Source organism: Pimephales promelas, chromosome 8 (assembly GCF_988280905.1).
Source record: "Pimephales promelas chromosome 8, fPimPro1.hap1.1, whole genome shotgun sequence".
Classification (NCBI taxonomy): Eukaryota; Metazoa; Chordata; class Actinopteri; order Cypriniformes; family Leuciscidae; genus Pimephales; species Pimephales promelas.
Window position 1 is genome coordinate 12,136,344 of NC_142776.1, and position 22,001 is coordinate 12,158,344.

At 40.0% G+C, this 22,001-nt stretch overlaps 1 protein-coding gene across 1 annotated transcript in view; it reads left to right on the forward strand.

Annotated features, from left to right (window-relative positions):
- prkcaa (protein kinase C, alpha, a) overlaps positions 1 to 22,001 on the forward strand; it is a 163,027-nt gene that overhangs the window by 75,475 nt on the left and 65,551 nt on the right. The window contains exons 4-5 of the mRNA XM_039655426.2: positions 6,485 to 6,596; positions 6,782 to 6,910. Coding sequence (XP_039511360.2) covers positions 6,485 to 6,596; positions 6,782 to 6,910 — 241 coding nt within the window. The remainder of the gene's footprint in view (positions 1 to 6,484; positions 6,597 to 6,781; positions 6,911 to 22,001) is intronic.

Consider the following 22,001-nt stretch of genomic DNA (forward strand, 5'->3'; position numbering starts at 1 on the left):
GCCTTTGCCCAGCGGTTCTCCACAGCTCAGAAGCAGGCTGAGTTTACCAATAGCTTTCCCCGATGTGCTACCGGAGTCACTCGGGGGCTGTGACGCCTTCTCATGCACCCCCTGCATGCAGACAGGTAAGTGTTGCACCGCACACTTGGACCCCTCTTCGGGCCTCCTCTGCACATTCCGAGTCGGGTCCCTGTCATCCACCTCGCTGCCCCACCCCGGATACGTCTGTAGTGCCTCTGGTCCCCCGGCCCAGTTTGTGGAAGCCTGGAAAGTGCTCCCTAACCGGTCCAGCTGGCTCCTCCGTACCATCAGACTCGGCTATACGATTCAGTTCGGCCAGCATCCGCCCAAGTTCAGTGGTGTTTGGTACACTTCTGTGTTGAGCAAACGTGCCCCTTTCGTGTGTGCGGAAATCACATTTCTTCTGGCGAAGGATGCTACAGACCCGGTCCTTCCTGCCAAAATGAAGTCCGGTTTCTACAGCCCATACTTCATTGTACTCAAGAAAGGCGGTGGTTTAATTCCAATCTTGGACCTACAAGTCTTGAATCAGGCCCTTTACAAGCTTTCACACAAGTGCTAATGCAGAAACGCATTTTCAAGTGTATCCGTCCCCAAGATCGAGAGTCGAGCATATCAGTACAAAGTCCTACCCTTCGGGCTGGCCCTGTTAGCCGTGAAGGCTCAAAAACGAGCCTATGACTTCAGATGTACTGTTTGTATGGAGATCTGTGAGCGGAGGTCTCAACAAACAGACTCTGTAAAATGAAGATCTAAATTCACAGGGTATTAAAACAGCCCTAGTAAAAATAATACTATTAATGTGGAGCTCTGAGGAGCAAACTCTCCAAAATAAGAGGAGGCTCTAATTACACTTGCATTAAGGACAGTGTTGTCAAGGGGACTCACAAAGAATCTTACACCCTGACAACCTTATTTATTTGCAGCTCTAGAGAGCAGAAGCCTCAATAAGATAACTGAAATGAGAGGTAGCCTAACAAAAGTGCAAACCATAGAGAGTAATTGATTCATTAAGTTCTTTTTTTTTCATAAGATATTGAACACACATAAAAAAACAATTAAGTGGAAGCTGCCACTGCTGGCTAATGTTTAAACACTTAATTTAACTACGGTGTCCTTATGGCATAAATAGTCAAGTGAACAGCTGCATTTACATTAAGTAGCCTAAAACATTAAAAGTATCAATGTATTTCTAATACAGGAACAGCAAATTAACATGTTACCTTTTACTCAAGAAAATGATTCAATAAATAAATTAATTAATAAATATACTGCGAGTTTAAGCTCATACGAGCCTACTGTTATATTGTGCTGTGTCAAACATAAAAACATTCTCGTGTGGAATATGTAGGCCTATATACATTTAGCATTAGGCTTCATGTTTTTACAATAACATTTCTTGACGTACATTTTAGCCTGACACCAGTTTGACTAGCAGCTACAATGTAAAATGTATGCAACAATAACATGCTACTATTAGTGTCTTACTACTAATCATTCTCATAATCAAATTGTGTTCTTCTAATTCTTCTGAGGTATATCTAAGGCAAAAAGCACAGCACAAACAACTCGAAGAAAAGCAGAACAGTACTGAACTCACTGATTCTTTATTTTGAGGTGATAAGGGTGGTAACAGCTCTGCGTTCCTCCGCATGGATCATTTGCATATAAACAGCTCTCACACGTGCGGAAAGTGGTCACATTAGCTCGGGCTGAAGAAACTTTACATGTCGTTGCTTTTATACGAATTACTTAAACAGAGAATATTTGTTTTTGATATGATTTACATCATTTTAAAAATGGAGACTTCAGGCTTCGTAAAGACATGTTTCATGTCACAGTGACAAGCATTTTCAATGAGTTACAGGTCATTTTCTGTCATGTTTCAGAACGAACTTCAAATTGAGAGAGACAGGAGTACGCTAATCATGTTTATTTTCTTTATTTTACGAAAAAAAACAATATTTTGTTTTCGTTATGAGTATACACAAATAAAGGAAGACATTTAACAGTTTTGAATGATGTGTAACACTTAAATGTACGATCAAAATCAGAGTACGAGTATTTTGAGTTTGTTTTGCACTGATAAGAAAAAAAGCTAGCAGATCACGCGGCGTGATTGCCGACCCCAGAGGGTTAAAACAAAAATGAAACATCACTGAAACGCTATTTTCTTCTGGAAACAAACTTTGTTGCATTATTTTCCTGTTAACTCTGTAAAGCTGCTTTGAAACAATCTGTATTGTAAAAAACGCTATATAAATACATTTGACTTGACAGACCAGTGTGATGATCGCTGATGTGTGCTGGAGCGCCATGCCCATCTTGTGACTCGGCAGTGTAGCCATTGCTGAAGTGGTCTCATAAGCGTCAATCCAAGCAGTGTGACCATGGCTGCTGATTTCCATCTCAGGAGCCTCTGAAATTGTTTCAGTGGAACGGCTGTCCTATTCCTGAATTTATTCAGAGAGTTCAGCACTGACTGGGCTCGCTCGTTCGTGAAATGTGCCGTCATCTTGACTGAATCAAACTCCATACAGAGAAAAGGGATACTCTGCACAAGGGAAATTTTGCTCTCTTTCCAGCTGACCTGAAGCCCCAGATGGCTGAGGTGCCTTGGCACCAGGTTCCTGTGTTTGCACAACTGATCTCAAGAGTGAGCTAGAATGAGCCAGTTGTCGAGATTGTGAATGAGAATGCAAATGCCCACTTCCCTTGGCGGGGCAAGGGCAGCCTCTGTGACCTTTGTAAAAATGCAGGGAGACAGGGACAAAACAAAAATGAAAGATTCTCCACGAGCCCTCCTCCGGGGAAGGAGTGGTATGTTCACCACCTCAAACAGTAATTCCCTTCCATGGATGTTGCTTTGACAACTGCTTGGAGGGTTTATCAGCGTCTGAGATGCGTCGCCTTACTGCGGGATGCTCGAAGTGGCAGCCTAGCTGTTGCCTGCTGCTTCGGCCACACAAGAGCAGATGTAGATGACGCAGGGGGACGCCGTTGGTGGCGGGGAGGTGAATGGGCAGCACTCAGCGGTCTGGTACCAGCAGCCTCCTGGTGGGGTAAGTTGTCCTTGATCGCCTCCGTCTGCTTCTGTACTGTAGAGAACTTCCGGGCAAACGTCTGGGCAAGCTTCTGACCTGCAGGGGCAAAAACACAACTGGATGCAAATTATCTCCTACCATAGAACATCTCCTCTCAAGTAAAGGCAGATTGGCAGAGTGTTGTAAAAACATCATATCTGAATGTTGAATGAGCTGAATAAGTGAGTTGCCGAGTAATCTTACTCGTCAACCTTCATTGGCTAATCTTCTTACTACCAGAAGGTGAATGGGCTCCCAAGTGAGACCCCATAATATCAGTCAAGGTAACCTTGAACGTGACTGACGGATGAAAATTCTGTAATAATTTACTCACCCTCATCCCTTTCTAAACCGGTATGATTTTCGTTCTTTTGTGGAACGCAAAAAAAGTTAAGCAGAATAGTAGGAACATATAAAAGGAATATATTGCGGATAAAGCGCAAGCATGAATACAGTATTTCACAAAAGTCAGTACACCCCTCACATTTCAGCAACCATTTTGGTATATCTGTTCAAGGGACTATACTATAGAAATTAAACTTTATGGATATAATTTAGTGTAGTCAATTTCCTGCTTGTATAGCAGTATATATTTACCGTCCTCTAAAAAAAACTCATACAGGCATTATTGTCAAAATAGCTGGCAACAAAAGTGAGTTCCCCCTGAGTGAACATGTCAAAACTGTGTCCAAAGTGTCAATATTTTGTGTGAGCACAGTAAGCCTATGGCTAAGCCATGCCCTCAAATGCAATGAGCCAATCACAGTTCGCAGCTAACCCAATACACTCGGACATTCTCTGATTCCAATTGAAATGCATTGCAGCCAGTCAGTTTTCATTTGTTTTTTCTTGTCATTTTAAGTTTAAAATGGTCAAACGGTGTGCATGGGGTACATGCAATTCCGCCACTAGGTTCCCGAGAGGCTGGGCGATGGTGTGTATTTTTTTACCTTTTCCCAAGCCACGTCAACCGAGAAAAGTGTCTACTCTGGATTAAGTTATGCGGTAGGCCACAACACCAACTAAACGTGGATAAATTTAACAAGGATGTCTACATATGTTCTAAGTTAAAGGGATAGTTCACTTTGAATTACATTTTTGATATGTTTTAGCTTACCTCAAACCAAGATGTAGGTGTCTTTGTTTCCACAGCATTTTCAATTTTGACATTTTTTGGTCAAACCGTTGTTGTCTGTCAGTCATACACTGGAGGTGAAGGGGGTCCTCAATCGGTTCACTTCAAAGAGCATGCACAGAGAAGTCAAAATTAAACATGATTTATTGACTCGTAAATGTAAGTACACACTGATGGCTTAAGACACGAAACGAGCGGTTTGTGTGAGAAAACGAACAGTATTTATATCGTTTTTACCTCTTGTTAACAGCCGTCAAACTGATCTGAATCAGATGTCCAACTGAACCGAACTGAACCGTCTCCAGACGTTAGGTCGGAAGTGATCTCTCGCGCGTCTACGTCACGCATTGTTTACACGGAGATTACAGAAGTTTTACCTTTCACTAAACTTATTTAAATATACAGGAAATCGCAATGGAAGACGATTTCGATATATCTAAATATGTTTAGTGGCTTAGCCATAGGTCTGTTGTTATCTAGCACTGCCTTAATCCTCCTGCCATGGAATTCACCAGAGCTGCACAGGTTGTTGCTGGGACCCTCTTCCAATCCTCCATAATGTCACAGTACATATTGGAATCCATGTCTCCCTCAATGAAGCACAGCTCCCCAGAAACAGCAGCACTCATGCAGCCCCAGACCATGATGCTTGACTGTAGGCAAGGCACAATTTTCTTGGTACTCCTCATCAGGTTATTGCCACATATTTTGGACACCATCTGGGCCAAAAAATGTATCTTAGTCTCATTAGACCACAGGACATGGTTCCAGTAATTCATGATCTTGGACTGGTTGCTTTCAGCAAACCCATCACAATGCATTATTTTACAGCACGTCTCTTGAAATGAGCAGTCAATTTCGAATCACGTCACATGTATTGATGATGATGATGATGTGATGTGAAGTATACCATTCATTCACATTAATAATTGCATTACAATTTGTAGCTAATATTCTTCTTATTATTATGATTTGTATTAATGACGCTTATTGTTATTTAGAAGAAGAATGATGTTATTATTATTTGTATTATTATTATCATTTAAAAGAAGAAGAATGTATTTTTCATTATTTTGTCAGTCTGAATTATTTTTTGGTCATTGAAAGCCTTTCATTACCGAACCGAGTCCGTGCACATGCTGGGGATAATCCTGAAACGTCAGGGTAAAGCGCACAGGCTCACAACTGAAGGAATGCATATGCTTACAAATCAAATGCTTTGGTAAAGTCACACAAATTAAACATTAAAGTCCACGTTGCACAAAAATAAACACTGACGTTTATAATTACTATGTTGCTTTTTTGTTTGTTTGTTTGTTTGTTTTTTTGGGGGGTCATAATATATATCATATCTTTTATCTTTTCTAATTTAGGAATTTTTCTGCGCATTTCCTCACTAACTCAAAACGTGCGTACACCACCTCCTGAGTTGTGTAAGATTTGAGCGTGCCGTACGCCAACGTCCATATTGATAAATCTCAAAGTCACAGTGGTTTTGGGTGTACGCAAGGTGTATGCTGGAAATTTGGTGTACGCACTTTTGATAAATGAGGGCCAATGTGTCTGTTTTTTTTTAAGCCAGCTTCTACACCTGACACACGAGGACTCAACTTCTTTGATTGGCACTTGCAAGGCCTGTTACAAGTGGAACCTGTTTTGGAAAACCTCTGTATGACCCTGGCCTGTACTGTAACTCTGTTTCAAGGCGTTCCAATATAGGGCATCTTTGTGAAGAGCAATAATTCTAATTCTCAAATCCTTAAAGAGTTATTTGCCAAGAGGTGTCATGTTGAGTGGTCAGTATGAGAGAATTGTACTCAAAGCACAAATTTGAACTACTCTAATACAAGATACAACAATTTGAATGGTCCTGTCAAGCAGACAAATACCTGAACATCATGAATAGGACGTGACGTTGCATGGTTAAACGACTTAGGGTGTCCTCACTTTTGTTGCCAGCTATTTTGACAATAATGGCTGTATGTTAAGTTATTTTCAGAGGACAATAAATGTATACTGCTATACAAGCAAAGCAGCACATTGACTACTCTAAAATATATACAAGTTTAATTTATATAGTATTGTCTCTTGAGTAGATATAATGTGAGGGGTGTACTCACTTTTGTGAGATACAGTAGTATGTCAGAAATAAAATTGTTTATCTAGTTACTGTTGATTTTCTTAATCAAGACTTAATCTCCTGATTTGTTCTCTCTCTCTTTCTTTGTCTTTTTAATCTGTGTAGGACCCTAGGAGTAAGCATAAATTTAAGATCCACACTTATGGCAGTCCAACATTCTGTGACCACTGTGGATCTCTTCTATATGGGCTCTTACACCAAGGGATGAAATGTGACTGTAAGTACAATACTAAACATTTCGGCTCGGAGGAAGCTATTTAAGAGTAGTTTAAAGGTTATTTAACATGTAGCCCATAACTATCGATATACAGTATATGCAGTAATCATTTGATTAATTATTGAATATTTTATACTTTAAAATAAATGTTAAAATTTGACATGCAAGATATGATGTGTTCACAGCCTGTGATATGAACGTCCATAAGCAGTGTGTGATGAATGTGCCAAGCCTTTGTGGAATGGACTTCAAAGAGAGACGAGGGCGTCTTTACATTAAGATTGAGGTGATCGGAGACAAAATGCATGTCACAGGTGAGTGTCACAGTTTTTCCATGACCAAAGATGCAATAGTGTAAAACATGTTAATGCTGTTGCATATATCTATTCTTCATATTCGTTATCTGTCTTTTTTGACACATCCATTCCTGTACAACACAGAGCCCTGCACACAACATGCAAGAAAAAAATAGCGCAAGTGAATTAAGAAATTGTTGATCGGCTTGGCCTCTGTAATTTCACCGCTGGACCACCAAAAGCATTAGGTGGAAAAATCCTAATGTGGAGAAAACAGACAACACAACACCAACTGAATTGGCAGATTTAAAGGATTGTATTTCCTCAAAAAGATTTAGATGCGTGTTGTAAAATTATAAATTCCTTAAATAACATTAGAACTGTTTGTTTTATTAAAAACGTTTTTACTTTTTGAACATGAAATATTAAATATTAAAATACATATACACTCATCTAAAAAGATTATTAGGAACACCTGTTCAATTTCTCATTAATGCAATAATCGAATCAACCAATCACATGGCAGTTGTTTCAATGCATTTAGGGGTGTGGTCCTGGTCAAGACAATCTTCTGAACTCCAAACTGAATGGCAGAATGGGAAAGAAAATGTATTTAAGCAATTTTGAGTGTGGCATCATTGTTGGTGCCAGACGGGCCAGTCTGAGTATTTCACAATCTGCTCAGTTACTGGGATTTTCATGCACTACCATTTCTAGAGTTTACAAAGAATTGTGTGAAAAGGGGAAAAAAAAAAAACAACTTTTCAGGGCGAAAATGCCCTGTTGATGCTAGAGGTTAGAGGAGAATGGGCCGATGATTCAAGCTGATAGAAGAGCAACTTTGACTGAAATAACCTCTTGTTACAACTGAGGTATGCAGCAAAGCATTTGTGAGCAAAGCATTTGATGACACGCACAACCTTGAGGTGGATGGGCTACAACAGCAGAAGACCCCTCCGGGTACCACTCATCTCCACTACAAATAGGAAAAAGAGGCTGCAATTTGCAAGAACTCACCAAAATAGGACAGTTGATGACTGTAAAAATGTTGCCTGGTCTGATGAGTCTCGATTTCTGTTAAGACATTCAGATGGAAGAGTCAGAATTTGGCGTACAGAATTAGATCATGGATTCATCATGCCTTGTTACCTCTGTGCAGGCTGGTGGTGGTGTAATGGCATGGGCGATGTTTTCTTGGCACACTTTAGCCCACTTAGTGCCAATTGGGCATCATTTAAATGCCACGGCCTACCTGAGCATTGTTTTGACCATGTCCATCCCTTTATGGCCACCATGTACCCATCCTCTGATGGCTACTTCCAGCAGGATAATGCACCATTTCACAAAGCTTGAATTATTTCAAATTGGTTTCTTGAACATGGCAATGAGTTCACTGTACTCACTGTATTTAAAAATAAAACATTTATATATGATAGTAGAGTTTTGAAGTGCTGGAAAAAGATGTGTAGTAGACTACTTGTAAGCATTTGACTATTTCTGTCACATTACCAAATTTATACATTAGCCTAAATACATGGTGAATGTTGCTGATTTGTGGATTGAAAGCCTACTATAAGTTTTTTCTCCTGGTTTCCTCGTCAGCGCTGTTTGGTCTGATATGAATGGTTTATAACAGAACTGAATCGCTGCGCTGAATCAGAATGTTTCTCACTGGTTCTCGTATTGATGATGTTATTAATTCTGAGGCAAATTCAATGGATTTCTTCACTGGATCTCCTAGTAACAGTTCTACCAGAAAGACTCTGGAGATTAGATACTGTACAATAAAGCATTTTATTAACAGCCCAGCAAGCCATATATGCAGTAAAGTTCTTTGGCGTAGGCCTCGTCCATAACTTTCGATCCGAGGGTACGGATTCTGCATATCCTGCCTGAAGATGAAGGCAGGGGCGCAGCCGACCCCCAAAAATGAGTGGAAAAATAATTCCACTGGACGAAGCCCACCTCCAAAGAACATGAAAGAAGAGTATACCCACCAGCCGTATGTTATGTGGTTCCTAAAATAGAAGAAGAAAAAGAGTTAGCAAACAGCTGGTAAACATGGATATATCAATTTCCATAGATAGTATAGTTCCATCGATATTGTCGTGGGAACGGAACTCTACAATCTAAAGTGGAGCATGCTTAACTTAATATGAAAGATACTTATCTGCTGCTGAATTACATGAGACAATTACGCATTTGCTCAGGCTTAAAATGTATTTATTATTTATTTATTTATTTATTTTATATATACGAGGCCACGCTGATCCACATAAAACGAGGCCACGCTGATCCACATAAAACGAGGCCACATTGAGCCACATAGACAAGGCCACGCTGAGCCACATAGACAAGGCCACGCTGAGCCACATAGACGAGGCCACACTGAGCCACATAAAAACGAGGCCACGCTGAGCCACATAGACGAGGCCACGCTGAGCCACATAGACAAGGCCACGCTGAGCCACATAGACAAGGCCACGCTGAGCCACATAGACGAGGCCACGCTGAGCCACATAAAAACGAGGCCACGCTGAGCCACATAAAAACGAGGCCACGCTGAGCCACTTATACGAGGCCACGCTGAGCCACATAAAAACAAGGCTGCGCTGAGCTCCACAGAGACGAGGTCACGCTGAACCACATAAAACGATGCCGTGCTGAGCCCCAAAGAGATGAGGCTGCGCTGAGCCCCACAGAGACGAGGCCACGCTGAGCCACATGAATACGAGGCCACGCTGAGCTACATAGACAAGGCCACGCAGAGCCACATAGACAAGGCCACGCAGAGCCACATAGAGACAAGGTTATACTAGCAACACATAGACGAGGTTTGCTGAGCCACTAGGCTGCTAGTGTTGCGCATAGCAAAAAGCGCTTAGAAAAGCCACCGGGCTGCGCGAAGCCGAGCCCCTAAGAACCGTGTTGCCAGCGATGGCGCAAGGCGAATTATTCAAACTGAGACTATCGCCCGATAGATAAGTATGACACCACCACCAGTAATTGCATATTAATTTACCTGAATCGTTACTGCAGAGCTTGCTGAGCTTCAAGAATGATCTTTAGATTGGATCTTATGTGAGAGTTCAATGCAGAGGAAGACCATCTGCCCAGGATTTTGATAGCAGCAGTAGAAACGCCACGTTCAGCTGCTGTAGTGGCAGCACCAATCCTGAATGAGTGGCCAGTATACTGGGAAGGGGATAGACTGAGGTTTTTAAGGACAGAAACTAAATGAGACCTGAACCAAGCTTTGGTAAGAGAAGCTCCATTAGGTTGAGAAAATAGAGGGGAGTGATCTGAAGATTTAGGGTGAGATGGGACAGATGAGATGAGAAGGGACAAAAATTGTTGCTAATTTTAGACATAGTGATTAAGATGCCAGAACCTAAAGAGTCATTTTTTGGAGTATTTGAGAAAGAGAGTAAAGAAATTAGGTGAGAAGTGTAAGTTAGAGAAAGAGAGACTGCGGACGGGATCAAAATGTTTAGACGTTGAAGCGAATTCACCTGGACGCATAAACCCGTTAGCCTGACTACGTCAGACTTCCTACTTCTGCTAATTTCATTTTGGTCCTGTAGTCCGTCTGAGATAGCAGCATATCTTTCAGTTTTCCACCGGCCTGAAAACAGCCGGCCAATCAACGGACAGAGGGCGGGCTGAGAGCCGTGACGTAGACGCTAAGTGCCGAGTTTTACATTGTAGGTTGGAGAAATCGAAAACCGAAACGACCGCAGAAATGGGAAACAAGACACGGGATGCAATTCGCTCTGTTATGGAGAACATTCCGGGGTTTTTCAAACTGAAGCAAAAGTCGTTTACAGCCATGTTCACTTCGGTATTTCGACCGGCGCGTGCACTTCTACCGCTCTAGGCGAAAAACAATTTTGCTGCCCCTCTATTTGCAACGTATACCAGCAAAAACCAGCATGCTTGGCTATTATGTAGCTTGCACATACACTTTGATTCTCTCATCAACACAGATGCAGCCATTTTTATTTTTTCAAATCATTATAACAGGGAAAAATATTAACACTTCAAGCTTAGACATTTAGGCTACCCAATTTTTTCAGGCTAATTGTAGTAATGACGGATCAGACCTGTTTGTCCATAACTATATGCATAACTATAAGGACATAACTTACCCCCATTCAACGTCAGTTCTCCGTCTTTTACGGCTATGACAAGAACGTCGGTCTCCTCGGCTGTGAACGCTCCTGTCGCGCTCTTATTATCATATTATTGTTATCACATAACAACAATCCACCATATTTGGTTTCGACATCCTGCTGCATTAGTCCCAGATATGTGATTCATGAACGATCTGTTCATTGTGTATGTCACGTGACAAATGAACGTAAGACTCGGAAGGTAAAGTGATTATTTATGTTCCCTGTAAATCATTTTTTAATGCAATATGATTTCTTAATTCAGAATATGATCAACATTGTGTAGGTGGATGTGATCGGGGAATTTGGCTGTTAAAATTATAACATTAAGCCACTTAAATAAACGAAATGACTCGAATGACTCAGAGAATCAGTAAAATGAACTTCCTATTCATGACTCGCGAGAGCAGGGGCTCGATCTCACCTTCGCGGCGCTGCGGTGCGGCGGAAGCTAAATCAGTCATGACTCGTGAAAGCAGGGCACACCGACGCTGCGGGGTGGCCACAACTCAGTAAATCATAAAAATAACCTAGTTTGTGAATTGTTCATTCCCGGTTGGCACACATTTTGCACAATTCTCTATTATGCCATTCCAGACTTTGTCTACGAAGCAAAGTGAAGTAGCAGAGTCTGGTATTACCAGGCTATAAACCCGTAGAAAGCAGTTAGAAACACTGCTTCCAGCAAAATGTTAGAGTATGCAAAAAAAAAAGCCCATTACGCATGGAAAGAATTAATCTATGCAATAAATGTAAAGTATAAGGCAACCGTTTATCTGGAGAATTCATAGATGATTTAGCTATACTTTTGAGCAGTAATCGAATGGGAGAAGCTGTGAAGAGACTTGGAAAATCGGGATTAAAATATTTTGCATAAAATTGAATACCAGCGAGCAATCTGCGGATGGAGGAAATTCTTAAATTGCGATTTTCGAAATTAAAAACGAGAAAAGAGCAAATGGTTGTAATCAAGATAGGAAATAGGGGAATCTGAAAGGAAAAGCAAAACATTAGAAAAGAAGACCAAGCGGAAGTGTAAGCTTTCGAAGTAGAAAGAGCTAGTCCTTTAGACATATAATGTCTAGCTGATCTTTGCAAATCGACTAGTTTAATGTTGTTGCTGATAGGGGAGGGCAGGGTGTTGGTTCCGTATTGGCCGAAGGGCAAAGCCGTCTTAACGTCTGAAAACGAAAGCGGGAGAGCGCACCAGCAATGACGTTGCAATCGCCTGGTATATGAGCAGCCTTAATAATGAAATTGAAAGTGACTGATTGCCAGATTAAGCATCTCAGAAAAGGCATGATCATCTGGCACAATGATCTGCCTTTATTGATTATGGCGACAGTGGCTTCATTATCGCAGAACAACAGAATGCGTTTTCTTGACCACGCTGGACCCCAAATTACACTCGCTACGACTAACGGATAGATGAATGAATGAATGAATGAATTTATTTATTTATTTGATCAGGGACAATGCACAACAAATCATTAATCTAAGAAAGAAGAGATGACAAGTGCCAGGTTATAGCAAAAAAATGCTAGTTTCCGCCTGCAGTACCTGGATAGGTTGATGGTATACTTACAACAATTAAAAATTATATACAAAATTATAATACACAGTTGATTCGAACACAGAAGCATCACTTTACTCATATCATATAACACTCTCCACTACAAGAATCTATAACTCATTCATTCACAGTTTACATCATTCGCATCACAGTCATTCAGATCTCGTAGAGTGCAGAAGAAGCAGAGCCTGATTTTGTCTTAGGGAATTCGTTTGGCCATTTCTCTGCAAACCATTGCCCTTGAAAAAAAAACAAAAAAACACCGAAACCGATAGATGGGGCAGCGTCTGTAAATAAATGTAGGTCTGTGGATGATTCAAAAGCATCATTGTAAAAAAAAGAAAAGAAATGCCATTCCAATCATTAAGCAACTGGGTCCAAAATTTTATGTCGGACAAACACCCATCATCCAAGTGGATCGGATCACTTAATTTTTGAACGGAATAGGCTAAAGTTAGTAGCCGAGAAATGAAGGATCTGCCTTGTGGAACGATATTCATAGCAAAATTGAGGTGACTGAGCAGAGAGAACATATCGCGTTTCGTAACGCTGCGTAGAGAGGAAAACGATTCCAGGAACGACCTGATCCTTAGAAGCTTCTCTTGTGGAAGGGAAGCTTGCATTTTAACTGTGTCGAGAGAAATGCCTAAGAATTCTAACGTGGTTGAGGGGCCCAATGTTTTTTCAGCGGTTTTTGCCGGAATATTTGCGAGTCGCGACGCCGATGGAATTGATCCGGAAAGGAGAAAAAGAAGAAAGGTGAAAGGGCCAATAACATATCCTTTATTAATCTCTTTGTCAAGAAGAGCTGAAACCACGTCGGGTTCATTTCTGGCAGACTGTACATTTTTTGCATACCGGTGATCAAGATGGGAAGAGAGGTAGCTTGAAAGATTAGAGATATTGATTGGAGTAGATGGGTGTTTATTCAGAACTTTTTTCCGAATTGGGGCTTTCCCTCAGGGAGCAGGTTTGTACCGGTGTTCTGTCGATTTTTGCTGCCTTGTCGAAAAATGCTACCGTAGCGCGAATTGATCACAGAATGCCGATTAAAGTCGTATGAAATACAATTCTAATACAATTCTAAGTTATGAGTAGCTACTGTATACTGTAGACTACTGTTTTTATTTTTAAAACGGTGTGAAAAGTAAAAATTATCATAAAATATTCATCTTTGACTTGTCAAAGTACACCTTTTCTTATAGTAACTGAAACTTTCAGTTATTCCTTTTCAGCTGGCTGACCGTACAAATATTCATATGGTAGTAAGCATTTTTTAAAGGTAAATTATACATTATAACAGGAAAATGTACCTTTTGTAAAAAAAAAAAAAAAAAACAAAATAAAACTGTGAGTCTGCACATGCGCATAACCGGTAAGTCAACGCGTTCTCATCCCAAAGCGCCATATAGGACGCTTTTGCAAAAGCGTAAATATCCAACGCACATGGCACCCTTTAACGTCTAATGAGACGCTTCGGTTAATGGTTAAGTTTAGGTATGGTGTAGGGTAAGGGTTAGACCACTAGGGGGCGCCTTCTGCCCAAATATATCTGCGTCTCATTTCACGTTAAAGGGTGCCATGTGCGTTGGATATTTACGCTTTTGCAAAGGCGTCTTATATGGCGCTTTGGGATGAAAACGGGCTCGGTAAGTAGGAAATCTCGATGGGTATCATGAATTGTCAGAACACCGGCGTGGACAAACAGATTTCAGGTGTGGATCCTTGCAATAACTACAAATGTGAGCAAATTTATAATTAGGAAAAGAACAAACAGCTTCATTGAATTGAATACATAGAGGTGCACTATTAAAGTCAGTGACAGAGCGACCTCTGCTGTTTAACGAAAGTCTTACATTTTCAGTGCCATGGACAGTGCCTGGAACATTGCTAGAGAAGGCTTTAGGGCAGAATGAAGCTTTGTGACTGAGCACTACAAATAGTACAAGCCAAGCTTTGTTTGGCCTCCGAAATGGCGGACGAGCATTTCGGTGTCAGTAACTGACCAGTCTAGTCTTGAATTGTAAAGAGCGATGAAAGAGGCGGATTTGGCAGAGAAAGACTTGTGGTATTCATAAAATAATGTGCCCCCGTATCTTTGGTTGAAATCTGCCATCAAAGTTAGGTACAGATCTGGCTCTTCCCTTTTGTCGGGGTAAACTTGACACAGAATATCTCTGTAGAGACTGAAAGCAATTACAAACTCGCCAAATGAAAGATTATTCTGTAACCGCGGGTCGGAAGTTTTAAGGAGTACTGCCACGTCACCACAGTCAACCATTTTCCTGTCGGCAGCAGGCGAGGGAAGCAGTAAGGTAGCAAGGTTAATGTCCTTACCTCAGACAATATTAGCTCTTAGAGAGTTATATATTGTTGCAACGGCTGGAGAAATGAACCGCCTACTGAACGTTTGTGCTGGAGCTGCTGTGGAGAGGTTGAAATTTGAAGAAGCCGCCAGAGCAGAGACGTCTTGGAAAGGCGACTGAATAGGAAGTAGAGGAGCTGGCAGGGTAGTTGTAGTCGAAGGCACGATTGGAAGGTTGCTTAACCCAGTAGGAGGACCCGATTGTGGATTAACAGAAGAATTTCTGGCCATATCTGTGCTGGAATGAAGGTTGGTAAAGGAATGTTCAAAATTAGTCATTTTGGACTGGAGGCTTATGACTGTTTGAGAGAGGCTTTGAACGGCAGAGAGGAGCTGAAAATTCGTATCAGTAGAATCGTTAGTCTGTGGAGAAGATGGTACGAAGGCAGGCTGCGATGTTCTTTTTGCAGGAATAGGTGAGGAAGACTTAGCAGTTCTTTTCCTTCCGGTTTGTTTAGTTTTAGCTGTCAATGTCGATGCTTTTTGGAGTCTTGCTGGGCAAGAAGTAGATCCTCTCTTGAAAGACCTTGGGTAATTGGTATACCGCCGTCTTCAAGGATTTTGATTATGCTTTCGGAGGGCCACTGCGCCCATGGAGAAGAACGGCACTGGATGCGCGAACTTCGCCGAGCGGACATAGGAGATGGCAGGACGATTCCATCGTCAGAATCAGAATATTCACAAACAATGTGCGATTCCTGAGACATTTTTGGTTGGCTACTGGACGCGAGCAACTAAGTGAAGCGTCAGCATGCCCTCAGCAATGGCGCCATGTCAGCAAATGCCCGTATGATGTGACGTCATGTGGGAACTATGTATTTCTTTTTTTTTTTCAGAGATAATATGGATAATACCAGAGGCTGATTTTGTGATTCTCTGTGTTGTGATGTAGTTAGCCTGTTACCCTTAACATTACATTGGGTGTGCATAGCATTTGTATTTTGTACAGCTGAATTTAGCTCTGTATTATAACAGTGCTGTTAGTCCAAGAGCCTGAAGGCCCAAGTCTGACGGAGCTGCACCTGCACAATCAGCCTGATTACAATGTGCCAGCTAACCACACACACACACACACACACACACACACACACAGCTGCAGTGTGATTTAGTCTGTGTGACGTTTACTGGCTGAGGAAGAAAAGGCCATTAGCACAATGTCAGACCGATGAGTTCAAGAATAGATCACATGCTGCATTCACACTCACACGTATGTGCTTGTACATATAGACATCAGCATTTGCTTGTTGGTGTGTGCAATGCATATGTTATGAGTATGTACATGGATATGTGTGTTTATGGTAGTGATGATGATGTGGTGTGTTGTCTATGTTGATAAGTCAAGCCAAATTTATTTATATAGGTCTTTTCACAGTACACATTGTTTCAAAGCAGCTTTACAGAAAATCATAATGATAATGTTTATAATATCTTAATATCTTTATGCCTTAATCACATTTAACAGACTGGAGCTGGGCAATAATATAGTTTACATTTTATGGCAATATAAGCAATCAAGCATTTGAATTCGCCCTACACAAGTATAAAACATACTTATAAAATATAGTTTGATTTTGAAACAAAATAAAAAATAAGAACGAACATCTCTACAGCCATGTAAATCTTGAGGCGAGTTAGAAGAGTAACATAATGCAAGCAGAAATATTTGGAAATATTTAACCAGAAAATGTGTGAGTCTGTTAATAGCCAGTATGTGGACGCACCTTTATATTAAATGTGTGTGTTTTTTTCCCCGCAAACTAGTTCTGTGCAAACCCACCCCATGGTGAATTTCATTGGTCAATTCAATCACACAGTCGCACAGAAAACTGGATTGATTTCTGAGATCGAAATAATACATGTTAACCTACATTTATCAATAGTGTGCATGCATAAGGGTGTAGTTTTGGAACATTGTGATGGTTAAAATGTGAACCGTTTTAGCAGGGTCCCAGGGATTGCTCCCTTGTGAGGTTTATTTATTTGTTTGTTTGCTCAATTAATGGTCTTTTGTGGTATCATCCACACACATCCAAACTTGGTTGATAACATAACTGCAATAAAATAATAGCCTAGTTAACAAATACTTGTTTACATAGGCTGTATAATATATGCAATATGAATTAAGCACCCGGAGCATCATCAGTTTGACAGAAGGTTCTAATTCAAAGGACCATGCATGGGAACTCAAACTAACTTTACTTAACATTTTCTTAAATTAAAATAATAACTTTTATTTCCTACTCAATTCATCAGGCTCCTAGTGAGGTTGACTCTGTCATCTCAGGCAAGGTTCTCCTATCAGTCATCATCAGAACATATTGTTTAGCAGCTTATACACTTAGGCTACGTTCACACTGCAGGCTGAAACGACCTAATTCAGATTTTTTTGCCCCTATGCGACCTGTATCTGATTTTTTCATGACAGTCTGAACGACACAGATCCGATCTTTTCAAATGCGACCCAGGCCACTTGGGTATGTGGTCTAAATCCGATATGAATCCGATCTTTTGAAATGCGACTTCAATCTGAACGGCCAGGTCACATATATCCGACCCGCACGTCATTGCACGCACCTGTAGCTAGCCAATCCACACTAACTCCAACGCGTTTCTGCACTGTCATGGGCTGCTGCAGACGTGTCTCTTCCTCAGTGTTGTGCCTGAACGCGTTCATATACTGTATTACTGCCTGATGAACATTACTGTGAACATGTTCATTCTGGTGTCTGTGAACGTGCACTCTCTGTCAGTATAACTTTGTACATAGGGTGCCAGATTGATTTCTATAGAGCCTTCCAGGCGAAAACCTGGCTAAAACACATGTATACATGCCTTAAAATGTAGCGAAAAAACACCCAATCTGGCAACACCAGCCACCAGTGTCGCACCGCGGCCGCTGGTGACAAAGCAAGGAGCGCCGAGGACGCGCACTATCAATTAAACAGGTTTTATGACGAGCCTCGGTGAGGATCAGAAAAATCTTACATTTATGTGCAAACTTTGCCCGCCGATAAAATAATTGTTGTCTGTGTTATGGGCTGTGGCAATAATAATAATAATAATAAAACAAAAGCTCGCAACAATATGGAAAAAAAAAAATATTCCGCAAACAACAAGTGACGTCGTTGACCGTTGATTACTCTTCTGCGCATGCGGGTCACTTCTGGGTCATTTCACGTTCACACAGGAGATCACAACAGGTCGCATTTAATTGGAAATGTGAACGGCCTTGCAAAAAAATCGAATTTTTTCAAAAAATCGGAATTGAGCATTAAGCCCTGCAGTGTGAACGTAGCCTTAGTAATTATAGCTACAGCATGCCACAGTTGTAATATAAATCTAGAGTGAAACATCTATTCCCTTAACAGATTGTATATTTAAAATTGTACAAGTTAGTCAACATTACCACAACAAATAGGCCTAAATGTGCATTAACATAACATCAAATATATATATATATATATATATATATATTTACTGTAGGTGCAAGATGAAGTCTTTTTAGTTTATGTGGCTGTTTTAAATCATTTCTTACTTTGTCCATAGCATTTAAAAGTGGCAAATTCTCAATAGAATTCAGATGGGTTGCACATTTTATCATCAGCTTTGCAATAGGTATGGTTCACTTCACGCAAATCTTATCACACTTTTGAAGCATGCTGGTGAACAGGCGCAGAGTATACTGTGCTATACGTGCCACTCATGCACCATTAAATAAACCGTGCTTCATTTTGGTGGTAATTGGTCTATTCAATTTGCATGGGAACTCAGTGCTTATAAAAGCTCAGGACGTGCATTGTATATAATTAATTAATAGCCTGATTCTATATTTCTATATTAACCATGGTATAAATATTTGGGGGTACTTGCCAGTTTTGCCTTATTTCCACAGCCTTATTTCTGAATGGCAGCAAATCCCTGTACAACATCTTGTAGAAATGCTTCCAATAAGAATGGAAGTTGTTTTGGATGTGTGATTTCCATGGATCAGGAAATGTCAGACACTTACATTGGGTGATGGGACCTGGCTCATTGTTCCAGTTCATCTCAAAGGTGATCAATAGGGTTTCAGGCGTGTGTTTTGTGTAGGCCCTTTAAATTTTACCATACTCTATACAGTAATTTTATTTCTACGTATGTAGTAGACTTTGTACAGTATCTACAAAGACTTCACTTTTTAGATACTGTACAGGCACTTTGTAAATTCATTTTGTAAAAAGGCCCTCTTCAAGCTGTTGCATTAAAGTTGGATGCACATAATTCTCTAGGATGTCATTGTGTAATCTATAGCATTAAGATTTATCACCACTGGAATTACTGGAAGACCTCAGAGTGTGGTGAAAATAGCTATAAAACATTTACTCTAAGAGGAAGACAAATATGCAAGCAATATTTATTTTGAAGGGGTGGACCCAAGGGAGGAACACTGAGATTTCTTCTTCTTCTTCTTCTTCTTCTTCTTCTTCTTCTTCTTCTTCTTCTTCTTCTTCTTCTTCTTCTTCTTCTTCTTCTTCTTCTTCTTCCTCCTCCTCTTCCTCCTTTCAGTTTCAGCATATGATAAACGGAAGAATATATTGGAAAAAAAAATTAACTTTTTTGACTGAAACTCCATCACTTCTCAAACATTTGCCTGCTCTCCCTCCCTTTCTACACAAGAAAGTTGCTTCTTTTTCCTTTTTCCCTGAAGACATGACCAAGTCATTCAGCACAATTGTGACTGTTTATGTTACATCCAAATTCACTTCACACACCACACCTATGGCTAAGCTGTGTCAGGCTAGAAAATGTTGTGGTCAGTTAAATTAGAGCTCTTTTTAAATGTAAATGTTAGAAATTTGTTTTAGAATACCATGTATTCAGAAATAAGGACTTTTTTTCTATTTTATTATTCAATTGTATAAAATATTATTATATTTTGTTGCATGTTGTGTTATTGAATTTTGAATTGATGGTTTGTGGTATTGTGTCTAATGTCATGACTATAAAGTGCTTTGAAATTGGATTGATGGATAAAAAAAAGACAAAAGCATACACAGAGACATGTGGTGTCATGTGTCAGGGTTCTGCCCTGGAAGCTTTGTCTCTTGTATCTTTGTTTAATGTTTCCTTGTTTGTTTTGTGCTTGAGCACATGGCTTTGTCTTTGTTTATGTTGCCCATGTGCTCCCCTTCTCTTGCCTCCTAGTTTCCCCTTACAACGCCTCCAGTGTTGGGCAGTGTTGTTACAAGTAGTGACACTACTAGTTTAATTACATTTCTCAGTAGTGTGGTGGTAGTTTCACTGTTTTCTGAATCAAATAGCTTTTCAGTAGCGAAGCTACTCTTTTTTTGATCAAGTGCGGTAGCGTCCACACACTACACACAAGCTACATTTTCCCAAGCATTTCTAAAGTTCAAGCTCTAATCGGAAATGCAACTGCTAAGTATCACTGACCCTGAATAAGTGACAATGACTTCTTCATGTTTATTACGGCGGTTGGCAACCATAGGACTATATTTAATTCCTGTAGTGCGGAAAACACGGAGAGAATCGCAGAATCCAGGCATAAAAACGGAATTTACTGTATAACCTGGAAATTCATGGAATTTTCATATCTTGGATAAAATCGCGATATAGTGTATGTGAATATTAACCCATATTGTTGGGTCATTCATTTGACCCAACCAGTGGGTGAAATTGATCATATTGCTGGGTTAAATCTCACTCATGTGCTGGGTTATTTCCTGTCTCATTCATTGCCTTTTTAAAACTAGTAACAAACATTTGTTATATTACGAATGTAAAATAATTATTGTCACTGTAATGCAATAAACCAGATAGGCCACTGTATATGTGATTTCAATCATGAGATTGAATGTATACATTTTTAATACATCTCTTTAATTAATTAATTAATTTATTTTTTATTTTATTTTTTATTTTATTTTTTGTATATACGATGGCGTGGCCTGCGTGTCCCCCTTGTCGCATCCCTGATGCTCCAGTCATTTTGTAAATATTCATCCATGTTGGTCCCCACCTGTTGATTACACACAATCACTTAATGTTGCAATATAACTAACAAATAAGTTCAACTTTTTTTGTGAAAGTATTTTTTTATTTTTTTTTATTGCAATCATTTCCAAATATGACCAAATATGAAAAAAAAAAATGTCTATTTACACATCTAAGCATTTACACATCTATCCGTCTGGGATCCGTCTCCTGTAACATTAGATGGATGGGGGAAGCAAAGTTTGCTGGACCTTCAAAGCTCTCTCCCCTTTAGCAGCTAAACAATATGAGCATAATGCATAAAGTTGCATTAACATTTAAATAGCATGCTGTATATAACAATTCATATTTCTAAAGTAGTATTTCTGACTTTTCTGCCCTGTTGTTTAAAATGGCGCTGTTGTGAATATAGCAAAAACGATTATTTGGCCTCAAACATCATGCACTTGGTCCATGACCACTGCCTTAATACTATATTATTCTTAGTAGGCCTACTTCAGGTCTTAACAACTTGTAATGAGTTTTCAGGGCGAGAACATGCTTAATATGAAATCGATATATTCTCCTAGAGAGTAAAGATTTTTTTATTAATTTTTTTTTGTAAAAACGATATTGGTTCTGACATCAACATTACAGAAAAAACACGCAGACTTTGCTGGAACTTACCCCCATCGCTTCTTCTGACGAGAATTTCTTAAATATGCCAGCAGACTTTCCACACACAACTCACTAGACTTAGTTTTTATGTGCGAGCCCTAGGGACTAAAACACTGCGTGTGTACAGTTTCATTCAAAACGCTTTCCTCACTTTCAGTTACTAAACGTCCACAATAAATATGATATTTACTTGATGAAATTACAATTTAAACTGCATATTTCATTAAGGCTGCTTGTTTACAACTAATGCACAACTTTGTAAAAAAAAAAAAAAAAAACCCTCACACTTCCATAACAAAGACTGAATGATGAACAGTGAAATTAGCTTGCCATTGCCACAACTTTTTA